General features: G+C 61.3%; 1 protein-coding gene across 6 annotated transcripts in view; it reads right to left on the bottom strand.

The window, feature by feature from the left end:
* Positions 1-16,196, bottom strand: part of PACS2 (phosphofurin acidic cluster sorting protein 2) — a 54,843-nt gene extending 38,647 nt beyond the window's left edge. For 4 of the 6 annotated variants that reach the window (XM_077910862.1, XM_077910863.1, XM_077910865.1 and 1 more), the window contains exon 1: positions 16,044-16,196. In XM_077910862.1, coding sequence (XP_077766988.1) covers positions 16,044-16,162 — 119 coding nt within the window. In that variant the 5' untranslated portion in view covers positions 16,163-16,196. Of the gene's footprint in view, positions 1-6,479; positions 6,553-6,936; positions 7,052-7,645; positions 7,725-16,043 lie in introns of those variants that run through there. The other 2 variants (XM_077910866.1, XM_077910864.1) reach the window with 2 other exon arrangements.

The following is a 16,196-nucleotide window of genomic DNA, read 5'->3' as shown; positions in this document are numbered from 1 at the left end:
GCCCGCCACCCGGACGGGCCCGGAGCCGGGAGCCCAGAGCGCCGCCTGGCACAGACAGGCAGGTTCTGGCTGAGGAAGGGGGCCAGGTACACCAAGCCGCAGGGAGAAGGCACGAGGCCCCGGCTCAAGAGACCGACTCCTCCTGCGACGGGAAACGCGGACGTTACCGCGAGCAAGTCGGGGACGGACAACAGATGCAGGAAAATAGCGGCTGGCAGACAAAGGACTAATGTCCCGAGCACAAAGCCTCTTACAGAAGCACAACAAAAAGACAAATAATCCAAAGAACGTGGGCGACAACCACGAAGAGGCGGCTCACAGAAGTGCAGACCCACAACCCCCCTGACCTCAGGCTCCAGAACCTTCCAGGGCTGCTGCTCCCCTGCCGCCTGGAGCCCCAAGGCTGGAGCAGGCCTCGCCCCCTGCACGGCCCTCCCTTCTCACTCTGAAAACCTCTAGGCTACAGAAAAGTCACAGGGGTTCAGGGAGCTCCCCCCTCTGTGCACCTGGGATTTCTGGCCAAACATCCAGGAGTGAGTCAGGGCGCCAAGCCCCGAAGCTCCCGGCGACCACCCCCGGGAGGGCAGAGCGGTCTGCGGGACGTGCACGGGCCTGCCCGCCTGCCGCACGCGGCACCGAGCCGCGGGGGTGCATCCCCTGCATCGCTCCAGCTCACCTGCCTGCTGGCCTCCTCGACCTAGAACCAGCCTCGCCCCTTTCGTAAGAGTGTTTTTTGTTTTGGCGAAGTACATATAACGTAAGACTGACCACTTTCAAGTGAGTTCACTTAATACGCTCAGCGTCAGGCAACTACCGCGTCTGATTCCAGAACGCTCTCGTCAGCCCCCGGCCTCCCGCGGCCGCTGGCAGCCACCGGTGTGGCCTCCCTCTGTGGCTTCTCCCCTCCAGGCGCTTCATAAAAGGGAACCGCACAGCACGTGGCCTTCCGTGCCCCGCTTCTTCACGGAGCTCGTTTTCTCCGATCCGTCCATGTCGCAGACCTCACTCCTTTTTAAGGCTGAGTAATAACCCATTCTCCGGACTTTTTGCTCACGCACTCATCCCCGGATTGGACGTGTGGCTTGTTTACACCTTCTGGCAATCGTGCGTGGCGCCACCGTGAACATGCGTGAGGGAGCCTCCCCTCATCTGGGGCCCCCGGTGGACGTCCGAAGCCTCGGGTCGTCCCGACCCCCACGTGTACTGTTTCCCTACACGTCGGCGCCTACGGCAAGATTAATCCAGGGTCACCGTAACGGCTGACGACCAGAGGGCGCGCGAGGACGCACACCGCGTGGGCGGCTCCAGGAGCGGCTCTGAGTACGCACCCTACCTGGGCTGACGCGAGATCAGAACCCAGGAGGCGAGGTGAGCGAGGTGAGCGGGGCGAGCGACGAGCGTGAGGCTGCACTGCCCTGCGACCGCCATCAGGACGGGGGCCGGCCGCCTCCAGACCCCGCTGGTGCCGGCAAGTTTCTGCTGGAGACCGAGCCTCCACTCTTTGAAACAGTGATCGGCTGGGCCACATGGTGACTCTGCCCGACCTCCTGAGGGCTGCACACTGTTGCAGGGCGGCTGGCACAGGGCACCCGCGTGGCCAAGGAGGGGCCCCGCCAGGCCCAGCCCCGCAGACGGCACACGGGGCCTACAGGGCCGGAGGAGAACACTTTATGGGTTTCTGCAAAACTGACCAGCACCCGGGCTGGCCCTCAGCAAAACGCTGACTTCTACAGTTTTCCTCTAGGCACGGAGAACAGTGAGCACCGCAGCCACGCGTGGGGCATACCTCTGTGGTCCCAAACACGCTGACTGTGTTTGATAGGAGGGAAAACTAAGGGGCCTTTTGTTTTCAGAGGCCGACCCGTCCGTGCGGTCGCGTGTCTGCCCTGGTGGGAGCCGGGCTCCGTGGTGGCTGCTGGGGAGGCCCCCACGCAGTCCCCACCTCTCAGGATCAGCGAGCCCGAGAGCAGGCCAGGGTGGAGGCAGAGGGCCGCCTTGCCCCGCTCAGGCTCCGTGGGCCGGACGTCCCGGGGCCGGGCTGGGTCGGGGAAGGCCTGGGGACTAGCGTCTGGCCCAACATGCTTCCTGCAAACACAGCCCAGCCATGGCGAGCCGTGGCCAGACAGCTCACAAGCCCAAGTTCTGCAGAAGGCCGCGGGCTCCAGCTGCACCCTCACCCTGAGCGCCGGTCACCTGTCTGCGGCAGCCTGGGGCTCAGCTTCCTAGGCTCAGCTCAGCTTTCTCTGGTGTCCGAGCCTTATCTGGACACAGCTGCTTCCTGCTAATCAGGGGCAAGGTCAGAGGTGTCTTCTCAGTGTCTCTCTGGCCAGCACGGCCTCCGTCACGGAGGCTGGAAGCCCCTGGAAGTGGGGGGAGGAGGAGGAGCGGCCAGGTCACCGGGGGGCCCACCTTCCGGCCCCGGTCCAGCCCGTCTGCCCGTGGTGGGGCCAGCGTGCCAGAGGAGGCAGAGGGGGAGCCCGTCCCCGAGGTGTGGGTGTCAGAGGACAACATGAGCACAGGAGGGAGGAGTCAGGTGCCTGCAGTGACTGCGTGTATGTCGGGGGATGCTCCGGGGACACCTGGGACCCCAGAAGCTCCCGCCGGCCAGCGATGACAACGCTCAGCAAGAGTGCTGGCTGTTGGCCACAGCCTGGTCCAGGACCAAGCGTCAGGGGACCTCCTCCTGGGGCTGCAGCCTCCACCTGGTGACCCAAACGCCCCAGCATCAGTTCAGGCATGCAGGTGTACCCCAGCAACCACTGCAGGGGAGCCCACATTGTCTCGGGCAGGTGAGACCTGGAGGAGGTGTGGGCCTCACTTTAGCAGAGGACGGCGAGGCTGGGCCTGGTGCCCTCCAGAGCGCGCCGCAGGCTGGACTTGAGGGATGCAGTGCCAGGGCTGGGCGGCCCTGCTCCAGGCAGGACACGGATTCAGGTGACGCTCAGCTGGCTGCCAGCCCTAGGGCCTGCCTGGACAGGGTCAAGGGATGGCCCTCGCCTGGCCAAAACTACCCACTTCCTGCCTCTGACAAGAGGGGTGAGGGCACACTGGGGTGGACTGCAAGGGGGGGCCCGGGCCCCCCTTCCAGCTGCTTCAGCACCAGCTCTCAAGGGCTCAGAGAGCCTGCCACGTCCTCACCGCAGCCCAGCTCACCAGGCATGGCCCCAGGCTACCCGGAAGGAGCCAGAACCTTCTCCGGGGGACAGCAGGCTCCCCACTGCGGGCGGGACGCACACCAGGTAGCCCTTCCAAGCAGCCAGCAAGGACCCATGCGCCCCACGGAAGGCCCGGAGGGACCGAGCGCTGGCCTGTGGCACACGCGCCTCCGAAGTGCCGCAGAGGCCAGAACCGTGGCCGGGGTCCGCGAGCAGGTCCCCACGCGGCCGGCAGCGGATACGCACACCAGAAAACAGACGTCCTGGAGGAAGCCCTAAGGGAAAGCCGACCACGCCCGATGGGCTTCTGAGGAAGCGTGACCAAAATGACCAAAACCAGCAAAGGAAAAGCGCATCAGACAGAAGGTGCCGGGGATGGGTGCGGCCGGGCGGGCTGCTGACCCCAGGGCTGCACGGGCCGCTCCGGACACAGCAAGGGGCCCGACCCCTGAAGGGGTGCCACGGCCAACGCCGGCCGCCTCCAGATCGCCGACGAGCGGGTCGAGCTGGGCAGGGGCACGACCCCGGCGGTGACCTGGGAAGTACCGGCCCCACCCCCAGGGCCAGGGTCCACGGGGAGACGCCGCTCGCCAGCCGCGGGGGCACGTGCCCGGGGCCTGCGGGAAAGCGCCACAGCACGGCGGGCCCCACGGACGTGGCCTCGGCCGGGAAAGGCCCCGAGAGTGCCCAGGGAGCCCTGTCCCTCTCTCTCTCACAGACACAGCGGGAGCTTGCTGGCACATCTGCTCCCTGCTGAGACCACCCAGGGGGCACTTCCACGACGCCTGGGCCGGGTCCTGCCCCAGGAGCCACCACACGGCCCCCTGCCCGGCGCCCCCTTCCCCCCACTGGTTCCTCTCGCTTCCCCAGCAGCCCCGCACCTGAGATGCTGGACACAGCCACAAACAGGGCCTGGCAGCAATGCCTACCCGGGCCCTCAGCAAGGACATCCGGGCGCCCAGCCTGCCCGGGTCTCTGCAGCACTGTCGGGGCCACCGCCTTACCCCCACCCCCACCCCCTGCCCCGACACTTACTCTTCTGAGAAACAGCTGATCCACCCAAAGACCTGCTTCTCCCGCCAGGACGTACACGGCCACCTGTTCCTCCTGGCATGCACCCCTCGCCCCCTCCCTTCCCATCACAGACACTGCCTGCGAGCCCCCTCCCCTCCAGCTACCACTGTGACCCTGCTGTCCCCGACAGCGCCCACCCCCTCCAGTTCTCTCGTGCCCACACCCCCGCAGGCTCAGCCACAACCGGAGAAACTCCTGTGTGGTCCCAACGAGGGGTTCGGGCGCACACACCTCCTCCCAGTAGCAGCCTCCTGGAAACGCTCGGGCTCAGGCCCCTGGTGTCCAGGGGTGTGGTCACCCTTCCCACCCCCCGGTGCCGTGGACACCAGAGCGCAGCTCTGGGCCCCTCCGGAAGGGACCACGCTCAGGTAAGCCAAGGCGGTCACCGAGTGAGAGGCAGGACCACACCGAGGCCAGGACAACGGTCAGCTGCATGGGCCTGCAGCCTCGGCCACTTCCCAGCACCCTCCGTGGGCACAGCAATCATCACTCAGGATCGTGTCCACAGCGTGAAAGAGCCCGGAAGGTGCCAGCACAGTGGGTCAGGCACACCTGTTTGGGTGGGCCCTGCCTCACAGCCCTCCTCTCTGCAGGCTCTGTGAGAGCCCGAGAGGTGAGGGGCAGAGCTGGGGGCCGGGCGGAGGCAGCACTCGGCGGCTGTGGTGCAGGTGGGCACTCGCCTCTCCTCCGCCCACTTGCGTCTCCGGTGTGCCGCTGCCCGGCCGCGGAGGTCTCATTCTGTCTGTGACGTGCCTGTTGGGCTCTGCAGCAAAGCGAACCCGCAGTGGAGCCGCCAGTCACCCAGAGCCTCAGGTCTGCGGAGGGTACCGCGGGCGTGCCCCACCCCTCAGCCATGGGAGAGGCCCTCCGGGGGCTTACAGCACAGCAATCCCCCCAGAGGGTACCACACTACAGACACGGAACGTGGGAGCCACGCACGCGAGGCTCTCCCAGAGCTCCCAGAGAACCCCGCGTCGTCTCCACAGCCACCAGCCAGTCCGGTGCCCAGGGTGGTGCTGAGGCTGGGGCAGCAGGCCGCGCCTGGTTCTGGGGCTGCCCGTCCAGGCAGGAAAGGCAACAGCTGCCAGGGAGCAAATCTCAGATGACGATGGGAATGCCAAGCTGGGCGCCCAGCGCAGGAGGGCGGGAGGAGGGGGTTGGGACAGCACGGGGGGTGCTGGCGGGCAGCCACAAGCACCCCTCTGGGGGGCCCACCCTGGCTCCACCTCGCCCTACCGTGGGGGTCAGCCTGCACAGGGGGCACGTGGCGAGATCCCCTTCTGTGACTCTGGGTCCCGGGGAGGCTGCCTGCCTCCCTCCTGGGCCAACAGCCACAAAAACAGGGTGCCCGGCCGCACTGCTCAGGAGCAGGGATCTCATCGTCCCCTCCTCTCAGGATAACTGGAAAAATGCCGCCGTGGAGGAACTTCACCAGGCACTCTTCTAAGCAGGCTACGCAGACACGTTTCTGCTCGTTCCAAACACAAACAGCTAAATCGGAAATTCTCCGAACCTTGTCCGGTGCGCTCCTAGAAGGCAAGGCGGTGCCTGGGGGCCTGCCCCGAGCTGGGTGTGGCAGTGCTTTCTCACCCCAGTCCTAAGACCAAGAGGCAGCCCGGGCTATTTCAGGTACAGAGCGCGTGCGGGACATCCCAGCTCTCCAGGGAGCCTGAGGCCAGCACAGTTTCCTGTGTCCCCTGACCGTGGGGCTGGTGACACAGCTGTCCCCTCCCCGGGGGCCTCGGTGTCCTGCTGGCACAGGATGGAATGTCTGCCTGTCCAAACTGCTGAGCCAGAGCAGCCTGCTCTCCTGCCAGCCACACGCCCTGGGGTGGGGGGTGGAGGTATCATCACCATTTCTTGAGGAAACTATTCTCCAAGAAACAAAACAGGCGAGCGGAGAGCAGGTGTGGTCATCCTGTGCTCGGCTCAGAAGGCGGAGGCCAGGACCCTGCAGGTCAGAGGGCACGGGCTGCACCCCCATCCACACCAGCTCCTCCCAGACCTCTGCCACGGCCCCCACAGCCTCTAAGACCTGGGATGGCCATGGGACGCCTGGTGGCTCAGTGGTTTAGCGCCACCTTTGGCCCAGGGCACGATCCTGGGGTCCCGGGATCGAGTCCCACGTCAGGCTCCTGCGTGGAGCCTGCTTCTCCCTCTGCCTGTGTCTCTCCCTCTCTCTGTGTCTCTCAAGAATAAATAAACAAGATCTTTAAATAATAATAAAATAAAATATTAAAAAGAACCCACCCGGGAGGTCCTAACTGGCTGTGACACAATCGAAGAGGTAACGTGATAGGATGCGAGCTCAGCAGTGGTCACCCTGGAAAGCAAGCACCAGATTAAATGAAAGATGCAGGTGCCTCAGCTGTCCCCAGTCTGAGGCTCTGATTCACACAGAATCACCCCAGAGGTCACCTGAGGGGCTGCCTAGGGGGGCGCCACCACTGTCCCAATGCGGATGTGTGCCCTACAAATTGAGCACTCGGGGGCAGAAGGGCCCAGTGCCACATGGAGGCTGGAGACTGCGGTCCGCGTGGGCAGAGCCAGCTGTGCTCAGGGCACAACCACACCGGGGCAGAAGGAAGTGCTTCCAAGGGCCTGGGGTAGGGGGCGAGACAGGGGCCAACCCCCTGCCAACTGGGCTCCTCCTTCAGCGAGGACAGAGGGTGACATGTGGACAGACCCCTGGGCCCACATCACTCACCTGGGACTGCGTGACGTGTGCGGGGGACGCGTGCTAGAGCGTGGAATTACCACATGGAAAGAGGACACGGATCCAGCTGACAACCAGCAGTGACACCTCCGAGGCACCTCCCTTTCTGCCGAGGGCAAAACCCAGCACAGAGGAGTACAAGGCTGGGCCTCGCTCCTCCAACGCCCACCCAGCCCACCTGACGACGGGAGCAGAGCCCCACCGTGGATCGACCTGACCTCCTAAGGCCACTGCGTGTCCCCTGCCATTCTCTCCCACCATCAGGACACAGGTGCCCTCGGGGCAGGGCCACCATAGGGTCTCTCCTTGTGCCTCGGGGTCTGGGCACCATGGCAGGGTGCTGCCTGTGGCTCGGCCAGGGGGCAGTGGGGACAGAACAGCCAGTGCAAGCCCGGCCACAAGGAGGGCAAGGGTGCCCGCTCCCTGGTGCCTCCCACCGCCATCTCTGGCCCCTTGGGGTGCAGACGACAGCACTCAGCAGGCGCTCCCACACAGGTCCCGCCCTGGGCGAACCACAGCAGACCCAGGGCTGCAGCCTCGCCTCCGCGGGGTGCGAAGTGCCAGGCCGGCAGCGGCCAGGCTCTGCCTGCGGACGGCTGTTGACGGTGGCACCGTGGGGCGTCTGCGTCGCCACCAGGTGTCCAGCACAGAACACCGCCTCCCCAGGGGGACGGAGCCAGTGCAGGCCGGAGACACTTACCGCAGAGGCTGCGCACACAGCGAGGCGGTCACAGCGCACCGCGGCTCTCGCACAGGCCGCCCGGACTGAGGGCCTCCAGACAACCTGCCTCCAGGGCGGAAGGGAACTGTAAATACGCACCCACGCTATTTTCAGGGCTGACTCTGCGTCCCCTGCCGCTGCCTAGCAATCCACGGGAGCTGACAAGGCGCAGGCCAGGACACGGCCAGCAGCTCCACGCGCTTGCCGGGCTCGGTGCCAAGTCCGAACTCTGCCCAGCACGGCCGCGGGGACACAGAGATGTGCCAGTTCCCAAACAGCAGCAGCAGCCGGGGGCCGGCTACAAGGCTGGATGAGGCTGGGTTGTGCCTGTGGGGACGATGTGCTCGACTCGTGGGGCCTGGGTGCGCGGCGGCATGCTGCTCCCCCTCCTGCCCGCCTGCACCTGAGCACCCAGCTCTGTATGGATCACTCTGGCCAGGCCCTGTGACACCCGGGCTCCTGGAGAACTCGAGATGTGACCCATCATGAGCCCCAAAACACCCATCATTGGCGCCTGGGCGGCTGAGCGGTTGAGCATCTGCCTTCAGCCCAGGGCGTGATCCTGGAATCCTAGGATCGAGTCCCGCGTCGGGCTCCCTGCATGGAGCCTGCTTCTCCCTCTGCCTGGGTCTCTGCCTCTCTCTTTCTTTCTGTTTCTCTCAGGAATAAATAAATAAAATCTTTTAAAAAGAAAAAAAAGAGGGGATCCCTGGGTAGCTCAGCGGTTTGGTGCCTGCCTTCATCCCAGGGCATGATCCTGGAGTCCCCAGATCGAGTCCCACATTGGGCTCCCTGCGTTGAGTCTGCCTGTGTCTCTGCCTCTCTCTCTCTCTGTGCCTCATAAATGAATAAATAAAATCTTCTAATAAAAAATAATAAAAAGAAAAGAAAAAGAAAGAAAAGAAAAGAAAAAGAAAAAGAAAAAAAGACCCATCATTTTTCCTGATTGCAGAGCCACTCTCTGGAACAACCTTCCTAGCCCCACTGGGGTGGTGGCATGTTGGGCAGAAGCAGGGGGAAAGCTGCTTTTGGAGCCCAGATCCCAAGAAGGGACCAGTGCACAGCAGGGCAACCCAGTGGTTCCCACCCAGCTCACAGGCCCTTGAGCGTCAGATGAGACCACACATCTGTCCTGGCAAAGCACCCGTCTGGGCCCTTCAAGGCAGCTGCTTCCTTCCTCACCAAAGCCCATCCACACATACGGGTGGGCTGACGTGAGCTGCAGCAGGGGACACTGGCTGCCCGAGTCCGTCCCACAGACGCCAACCCACAGGCCTCCTCACTCCCTGCCTCGTAGCAGACTTGGTCCTTCAGACCCTGCAAACACCGGGTCCACTCACCGTGCACACAGCCGATAACCCCAACCGCCAGCCAAGTCCACAGCTGGCTGCCCTGCTCGCCCCTACCCCCAGGCCTGCGCTGTCCCGGCACACACCCTCCAGTGAGAGGCGGAACCCACGTTCCTGAGCAGAGCACCGCCGCTGGGCTCCGGGAGCGTTCACCCAGCAGCCACTGCAGGGCCACGCCAAGTGGGGGCAGGAGGGAGACGGCGAGTCCCCTCGTGCAGGCCGCAGGGCAACGGGAGCGGACGGAGGCAGAGGGACGGCTGACAGCGGCCACCATCGCAGCGACATGCAAAACCTGCCCAGCCCACGCCCTCCACAATCACCCAGTAGGAAGAGCTCCTGCACCCCCAGATGTTGCCCCGAGGGGAGGACGCAGCTCATGCCACAGAGCCAGCAACTGCACCCGTGGGGCTGACACTTCCCAGAACTGGGAAACACCGCCGTCCCGCGACGTTGGAAGTCCCAGCCCTGACAGGGCGGCGTCAGGAGGAAACCACACCTGGACACCACAGGGCAAGGCAAAGCCACCAGGGAGGAGGACCGGCCTTCAAAGGAGTCTTGCTTCACTCACAGCCCACTTCTCAAGAGCAAAACTGAGAGCAAAGTCAGGGAAGGTGCATCCTCCATGGGCGGAGGGGAGACGGCGCCATAGCCCCACACCTCGTCACCCCCAACACCTGCACGTGTGGAGGGGAGATGCCACCTGCACCCCCACACCCCCCATCACCTGCACGTGCAGTGGGAAGACGCCGCCTGCACCTTGACACCTCGTCACCCCCAACACCTGCTCGTGCAGAGGGGAGATGCCACCTGCACCCACACACACCCCAACACCTGCATGTGCAGAGGGGAGACACCGCCTGCACCACCACACCCCACCCCACCGAGAACACCTGCACGTGAGGAGGGGAGGCACCACCTGCACCCTCACACTCCACACACCCCCCAACACCTGCACCTGCGGAGGGGAGACGCCGCCCGCACCCCCCCACCCCCACCCTGTGGAACACCCTGCAGAAACCAGGGTAAACGTTTTCAGAACACAGAAAGAGCAGTTAGTTATCAACACACCCTCAGCCAAAGAAAATCCTAAAGGTGCATTTTCAGACCTACAGGAGAGGAAAACAATTTCAGGTTCCGAGTTGCCGGAAGAATGAAGAAAAGCAAGTGGTGAGTTTCCAGGTGAATCAAGTAAGTGCAACCGGAATAAAGGAATAACAACCTCTTGTGGCCTTAGTGAGAAGAGACAATTAAAATATGACGAACAGGACCCTATAAGCCTGAAAGAGTTATGTCAAAATAAGTGTTGGAAGATCTATCCTCATGTCTGTCATGAACAGATAAAGATAAATTAATTTTAAAATATAGCCAGTATGGGGGCGCCTGGGCAGCTATGTTGTTTGAGGTCTGACTCTTGGTGTCAGCTCAGTCACAATCTCAGGGTGCTGAGACTGAGCCCCCCATCAGCTCCGGGCCGGGCGCACTGGGCCGGGAGCCTGCTTAAGGCTCCCTCTCTCCCTGTGCCTCTCCCCCCATGGGAAAACCACTGCCAGTATGCACATTACTACCTCCACAGTAACCACTAAAGATGCAGAAATAGCGCTAAGTTTCAAACTAACATATGAAGTGGAAACAGAATAAGGAAAGATATCAGGGCGAAATTAAGGTAAGACAAATGAGAAAAATAGACGTAAAAAACCAGGAAAATAATAAGCACGAAAACCAAAATGGTAGCTACAAACCCAAACATCAATAATCTTGATAAGGGACAACAGACGGGATGGATGTTCTAGTTAAAAAAACAAGGATTGTCAGATTGAATGAATATAGATTCTAGATCCATGCCGGAAAACCAAAGACACATGTCACATGTAAGGATACAGAAAAGTCTAAAGAAAAGAGACGAAACTACCCTGGGCTATCCTGTCACCAAAGTGCAATTCAGATGCAGAGGATCACCAGATAGAGTTGTGTAGCCTCAAAGTTCAAGACACTTGGAAGGTATTCTAGTCCAAGTACATATGGCTCGTGATGTAGTCTCAAAGTAACAGAGATCCAAGAGAAATAGATAGATCCACCATCAGGCGAGAAAGGCTTTTTTTAAAAAGAGACTTTATTTTTTTGAATGAAAGAGAGTGAGAGAGCATGAACAGGAGCGGGGGTGGGGAGCTGCAGAGGGAGAGGGAGAAGCAGGACCCCCCCAAGCAGGGAGCCCGACTCAGGGGCCCCGGGATCACGACGCTTCACCGACTGAGCCACCCAGGCACCCCAAGGTTAGAAGGTCTTAACACATTTCTGCAGCAGACAAAAAGGGGAACAGATCTGAGGACGGCAGGGATGGACAGACATCAAGCACCGCCGGCTGCCAGACACACATTCCTTTTCAGTACACAGACTGTGAAAACTGACCTCACAGTGAGCCATAAGGCAAGCCCCCAAAAATGTTAAGGACCTGGTGTCATACTGCCCACTTTCTCTGGCCACAACATGACTAGTTAGAAAAGAACCATGGGAAGAAGAGACATGAACTGGATCATGGAAAAGAACTAGGAAAAAACCCCAAATGTTTGCATATTAAGAAACTTTGAAATATCCTGGGAGGTTAAAAAAAGAACAATGGGAAATATAAAGAATACTTTTAGTGGGATGATTCTGTATAAAAGCTTGTGAGGTGCAGCCAAGGCAGCCCTTGTTCGGTAGATACAGATGCTGTAGGACAGGACACAAGGAGGAAAACAAGGAGCCACCCAGGGGTCTTGAGAAATAAGAACAAGAACAGCGAAATAAACCCGAGGAGCATACGTGGCAGGAAATAAACAACCAGTGTTCATTTTTAAACACCAATGAGGGACGCCTGGGTGGCTCAGAGTGGGATCCGGGGATCCGGGATCGAGTCCCGCATCAGGCTCCCTGTGGGGGGAGCCTGCTTCTCCCTCTGTCTGTGTCTCTGCCCCCCTCTCTCTCTGTGTCTCTCACGAATAAATAAATAAATCTTAAAAAATAATAATAATAAAATAAACACCGATGAGCCTCTGGTGAGACAGATCGGAGTGTGCCTGCCTACCCGCAGAGTCAATGGGAGGAACTGAAGGGAACAGCTCTACAGACGCTGCAGCCATTGAAAAAAGAATATCATGAGCAGCTTTGTGCCAATAGACCTGAAAATCTGGATGAAATGGACAAATTCTCAGAAATACATATTAAAAGAAAAAAAAAAAAGAGCTCAGAGGAGGAGAAAGTGTCCTAAACCGCTAAAGACACCGAATCTTGGTTGTGCTACCTACAAAGCAACCCCAAGCTATAGTTACTTTATGGGTGACTTTTCCCAAACATTCAGAGGATGCACAATTCCAGTCTCGCATCAACACCACCACAGGACAGCAAAAGAGGGCACACTCCGAAGCACATCCCACGAGATATCTTGGTGCCAAAATCTGGTGAGGCCACAGACTCTACGTATGCATGCTAAAGTCCTAAACAAAATCGTAATCATAAACCCACCAACGAACAAGGAGGGTAATGCTGCATGACAAGGCTGGAATTTTTCTAAGGTTGGAAGGTTAGTTTAATACCAGAAAATCCATTTACGTAGAGTAATGTTACGTAACATGACAGCAAATCAAGGAAAATCACATGATGCTCTTGATTTAAAAAAAAAAAACCCATTTGGTTATATTCAACATCCACTCACATTAAGCACATAATAAACTCTCAGGAGAAGCCGTCACCCAGCTGTCAGAATGGCTGAAAGTCACAAGACGGTGGCATGGAATGTAACACAACGGCCGGTGGCAGCTGCAGATGGTGCCACCACTTCCGAAAACCGGGAGTTCTTCCTGAGACTGGCACGTGGCCCCCCCACCCGTGGCCAGTTATTACTCAGGAGAAGTGAAAGCATACGACTTTCAAAGTCCTGCACCCAAAGGGTTGTAGCAGCTTTGAACCCAAGAGCCTTAGAGTGGAAACAACCCACCCACTTACCAGAAGGATCAAGTTGACACAAAGCGCGCTTTATTCCTGCAGTGGGGACACTGTACACCAAATGGAAGGAGCTGAGGACTCAGACTCGGCGTGGGTGAGCCCAAGAGCCACATGCTGCCCATGACAGCGCCGAGAAGCCGGACAACAAGGGGACTTGCACTTGCCTGCAGGTGCAGAGCAGCGCCCTCGTCCTGCTGGGGTGTGGCTGACGGGCACACCGCTGCCAGAACTTGCACTGCCAGCTGGACATCCCTCCACCATGTAAACTAAACCACGATGAGGTCCCTCAAGTGGGCCAAGGATGCAAACAAGGAGTTTGTAGAAGACAGACGTGAGTGAACAATAAGCATGGGGAAGGATGACCAGTCTTGTAAAATTTAAAAATTGATTAATAACCCCCAATAGGAACGAAAAATAAATAGGAAGCTCAACGGTGTAAAGTGACCCAGAACCAGGGCCGGGGGCGGGAGGGGGCGGGGGGGGGACGGACCAGCAGCTGCTCTGGGAACCCAGCAGGGGGCACACCCGGGAGGCTCCGGGAGAGGGTCAGCGGGGAAGACTGCCACCAGGTGCAGTGACCCCGAGGTAACCCATGACACCTGGCAGGAGCCCCGGGGAAGAGCAGAGAGCTTGCTGCTGCGACCAGAGGGGAAGAGCAGGAAACAAGAGCAGCCGCCTGGTGCCAAAGCGGGTGCGCAGGCCTTGCAGATGGCCAAGACATTCACGGGGATGGAAGAAGATGGTCTCAACACCTCTAGCCGGGGAAGGATTCCTGTCCTCTAAAGACAGTGCCGAGACTCAAGGCGGGGTGGGCAATGAAAATAAGGAGAGAGAATCCTTGGCAGAGGAAGTGACCTGCAATTCTGCTGACAAGGAAGCACCAACAGCCTGCATTAGTAATCAGAGAAATTCAAATTAAAACCACAAAACCATTTCACACCCACCAGATTGGCAAAAATTAAAAGTCAGGCAAAGTGCTGGCAAGAATGCAGAGTACTGGGGACGCTCATCCTCGCCGCTGGGGGCTGGAGTTGGCACAACCGCACTCCATGAAGCCGCTCAGTAGCAATACTGAGCACACACCCCCAAACCCTACTACGGCACGTGCTTCCGACGGGCCCGTGCAGAGGACAGGCCCTCAAATCCTGACACCAGCACGTAGGAAACTGGCCAAAGGTCCCCTGAAGAGCAGAGACCCACACTGTCATTCTGCAGGGACCGCCTTGCAGCCCTGACCGCCGCTGGCGCAACATCACTCCAAAACTTAAAGACTGGGCAAGAGCAAGACGTGCAGGGGAGCAGAGAGAGCTTGACCCCTTTTACATGAAGTCCCAAGAGCAAATGGGAACAGCCTGCGCAAGGACTCTCCGGCGCAGAGGGTACAAGCAAGGGACCAGCACCACCTCTCAGTGAGGGGCCACGCTCACCAGGACAAGTGGGGGGGCGTCTGCTAAACCCGATGTTCTCTACATTCCAGCCATAAACCGTGCCTGCCTATCCTGACGACTCTGTGGCTTCAGGACACAACCTGCCATTGTGTCCCCTCACCTGCCATGTCCCACCCATGCTGAGCCACGGAGCCCCCAGCACCTGGTGCTGCCCAGCCCTCTCATCCCACCCTCCCTGGAGTGGCCTTCCCAGACCAACTCCAGGAGGGGCTGACAGGGCCTCTAAATGCAGCTCCACCCTCCTGGCATCTCCTGCAACCTCTCCCACCACCCCCAGTCTAGCTGCAGGGGTCTTTCGGGGAGCCCCAGGAAGCTGCTGAAGACCTGCAGCACTGAGAGGCTGCAGTCCGCACGCACCCTGCCCGGGGGCACTGACAGAGACTTCCCAGACAGAGAAGAGGCAAGCAGGTGGATAAGGAGTCCTTGGCCCCAAGCCCTGGCTGGCGCTGACCCTGAGGTCACACAGGGACACTGCATCCTCCAGGAGGCCCCATGAGAATCTGGCAGATGCGCTGAGGCCCATCCTTTCCAGGTGGCACAGCCAGTGCTCCGACCTCCGGCCCTGCACTCCTGGAGGGCGAACCCCACCGACTAGAAGCGCCCACACCATGCTCCACGGCTCCTGGAAAATGAGCTGTGGCGGGGGTGTGCGGCCCCCTCGGCAGGAGGCCGCCCTTCCGGGACTGGATGGCAGCCCTGAGGTCCTCCCCAGGAGGCCTCCCCCCAGGCGTGGTGTCCACTCCAGAAGGGACCCTGGTGCCAGTCTCCCGCCCAGCCTGAGCGCTTCACCGCCAGCGACCAGCGCGACGGGAAGACACCGAGAGAGCTCCGAGGGGGCAAGAAGCAGGGAGGCTGCGGGTCCGAGTGGAGTTGACGCGCCTGCAGCGGTGGGCTGTGGGGCAGACCTCGGCCAGTCGTTCCCGCGGGGACCCACGCGCTTCCCCACGCAGCGAGAGGCGGTCTTTTGCCCTCGCAAACCTGGCAGCCTGATGCAGAGAGCCCGCTCGTGCACACTGCGCACCGGTGACCGGCACCAGGCCCCAGCACCGCGGTAAGGAGGCGTGAGCTGCACGAGCGCGGGCCTCGGGTCACTCCAGCACCGCGGCGGCGGACAGGTGCAGGCTGCCGCCGGGGCCGAACCAGGTGAGCGCCCGCAGCCTGCAGCAGCCTCGCGGCACCGCGCCACTCCCTCCCGGCGCCCCCGGGGCTCGGGGCCCTGCCGCCTCAGGGCTTGCGCCCGCAGAATGCGCAGACCGGCGGGGGGCGCCGCCGCGCGGCACGGCCCGGGGGGGGGGGGGTCCCGGGTGCGAGGTCCCGGGTGCGGGTCCCGAGGGGGGGGTCCCGGGTGCGGCCCCGCGCGCAGGTCCCCCGGGGCTGCCCCGCTGCACCGCCCCGGCTGCCCGCGCCCCTCCCGAGCAGGAGGTCCCGAGCAGGAGGTCCCGGGCGGGGTCCCGGATGCACGGAGCGGGGCGGGGGCCTCGGGCGCCTGCGGGCGGCGGTCCCGGGCGGGGCGGGGCGGGGCGGGGCGGGGGCGGCGGTGCGGGCGCAGGTCCCGGGCGCCGGCAGGTGCGCGCGCGAACAAAGCGGCGGGCGGCGGCGTACCTGGGCACGCAGCTGGGGCTGGAGCCGTCCACCTCCCAGGTGGCGAACAGGTTCATGGGCACCGGCGTGTTGAGCGCGGCGGGCGGGCCGGCCAGGCCCAGGCGGCCCCGCTCGGCCATGGCGCCGGCCCCGCCGCTCCCTCGGCGGCCTGGG

Source organism: Canis aureus, chromosome 9 (genome assembly GCF_053574225.1).
Source record: "Canis aureus isolate CA01 chromosome 9, VMU_Caureus_v.1.0, whole genome shotgun sequence".
Taxonomy (NCBI): Eukaryota; Metazoa; Chordata; class Mammalia; order Carnivora; family Canidae; genus Canis; species Canis aureus.
Note: the sequence above shows the minus strand (reverse complement) of the source record. Positions and strands in the feature narration are given on the sequence as shown.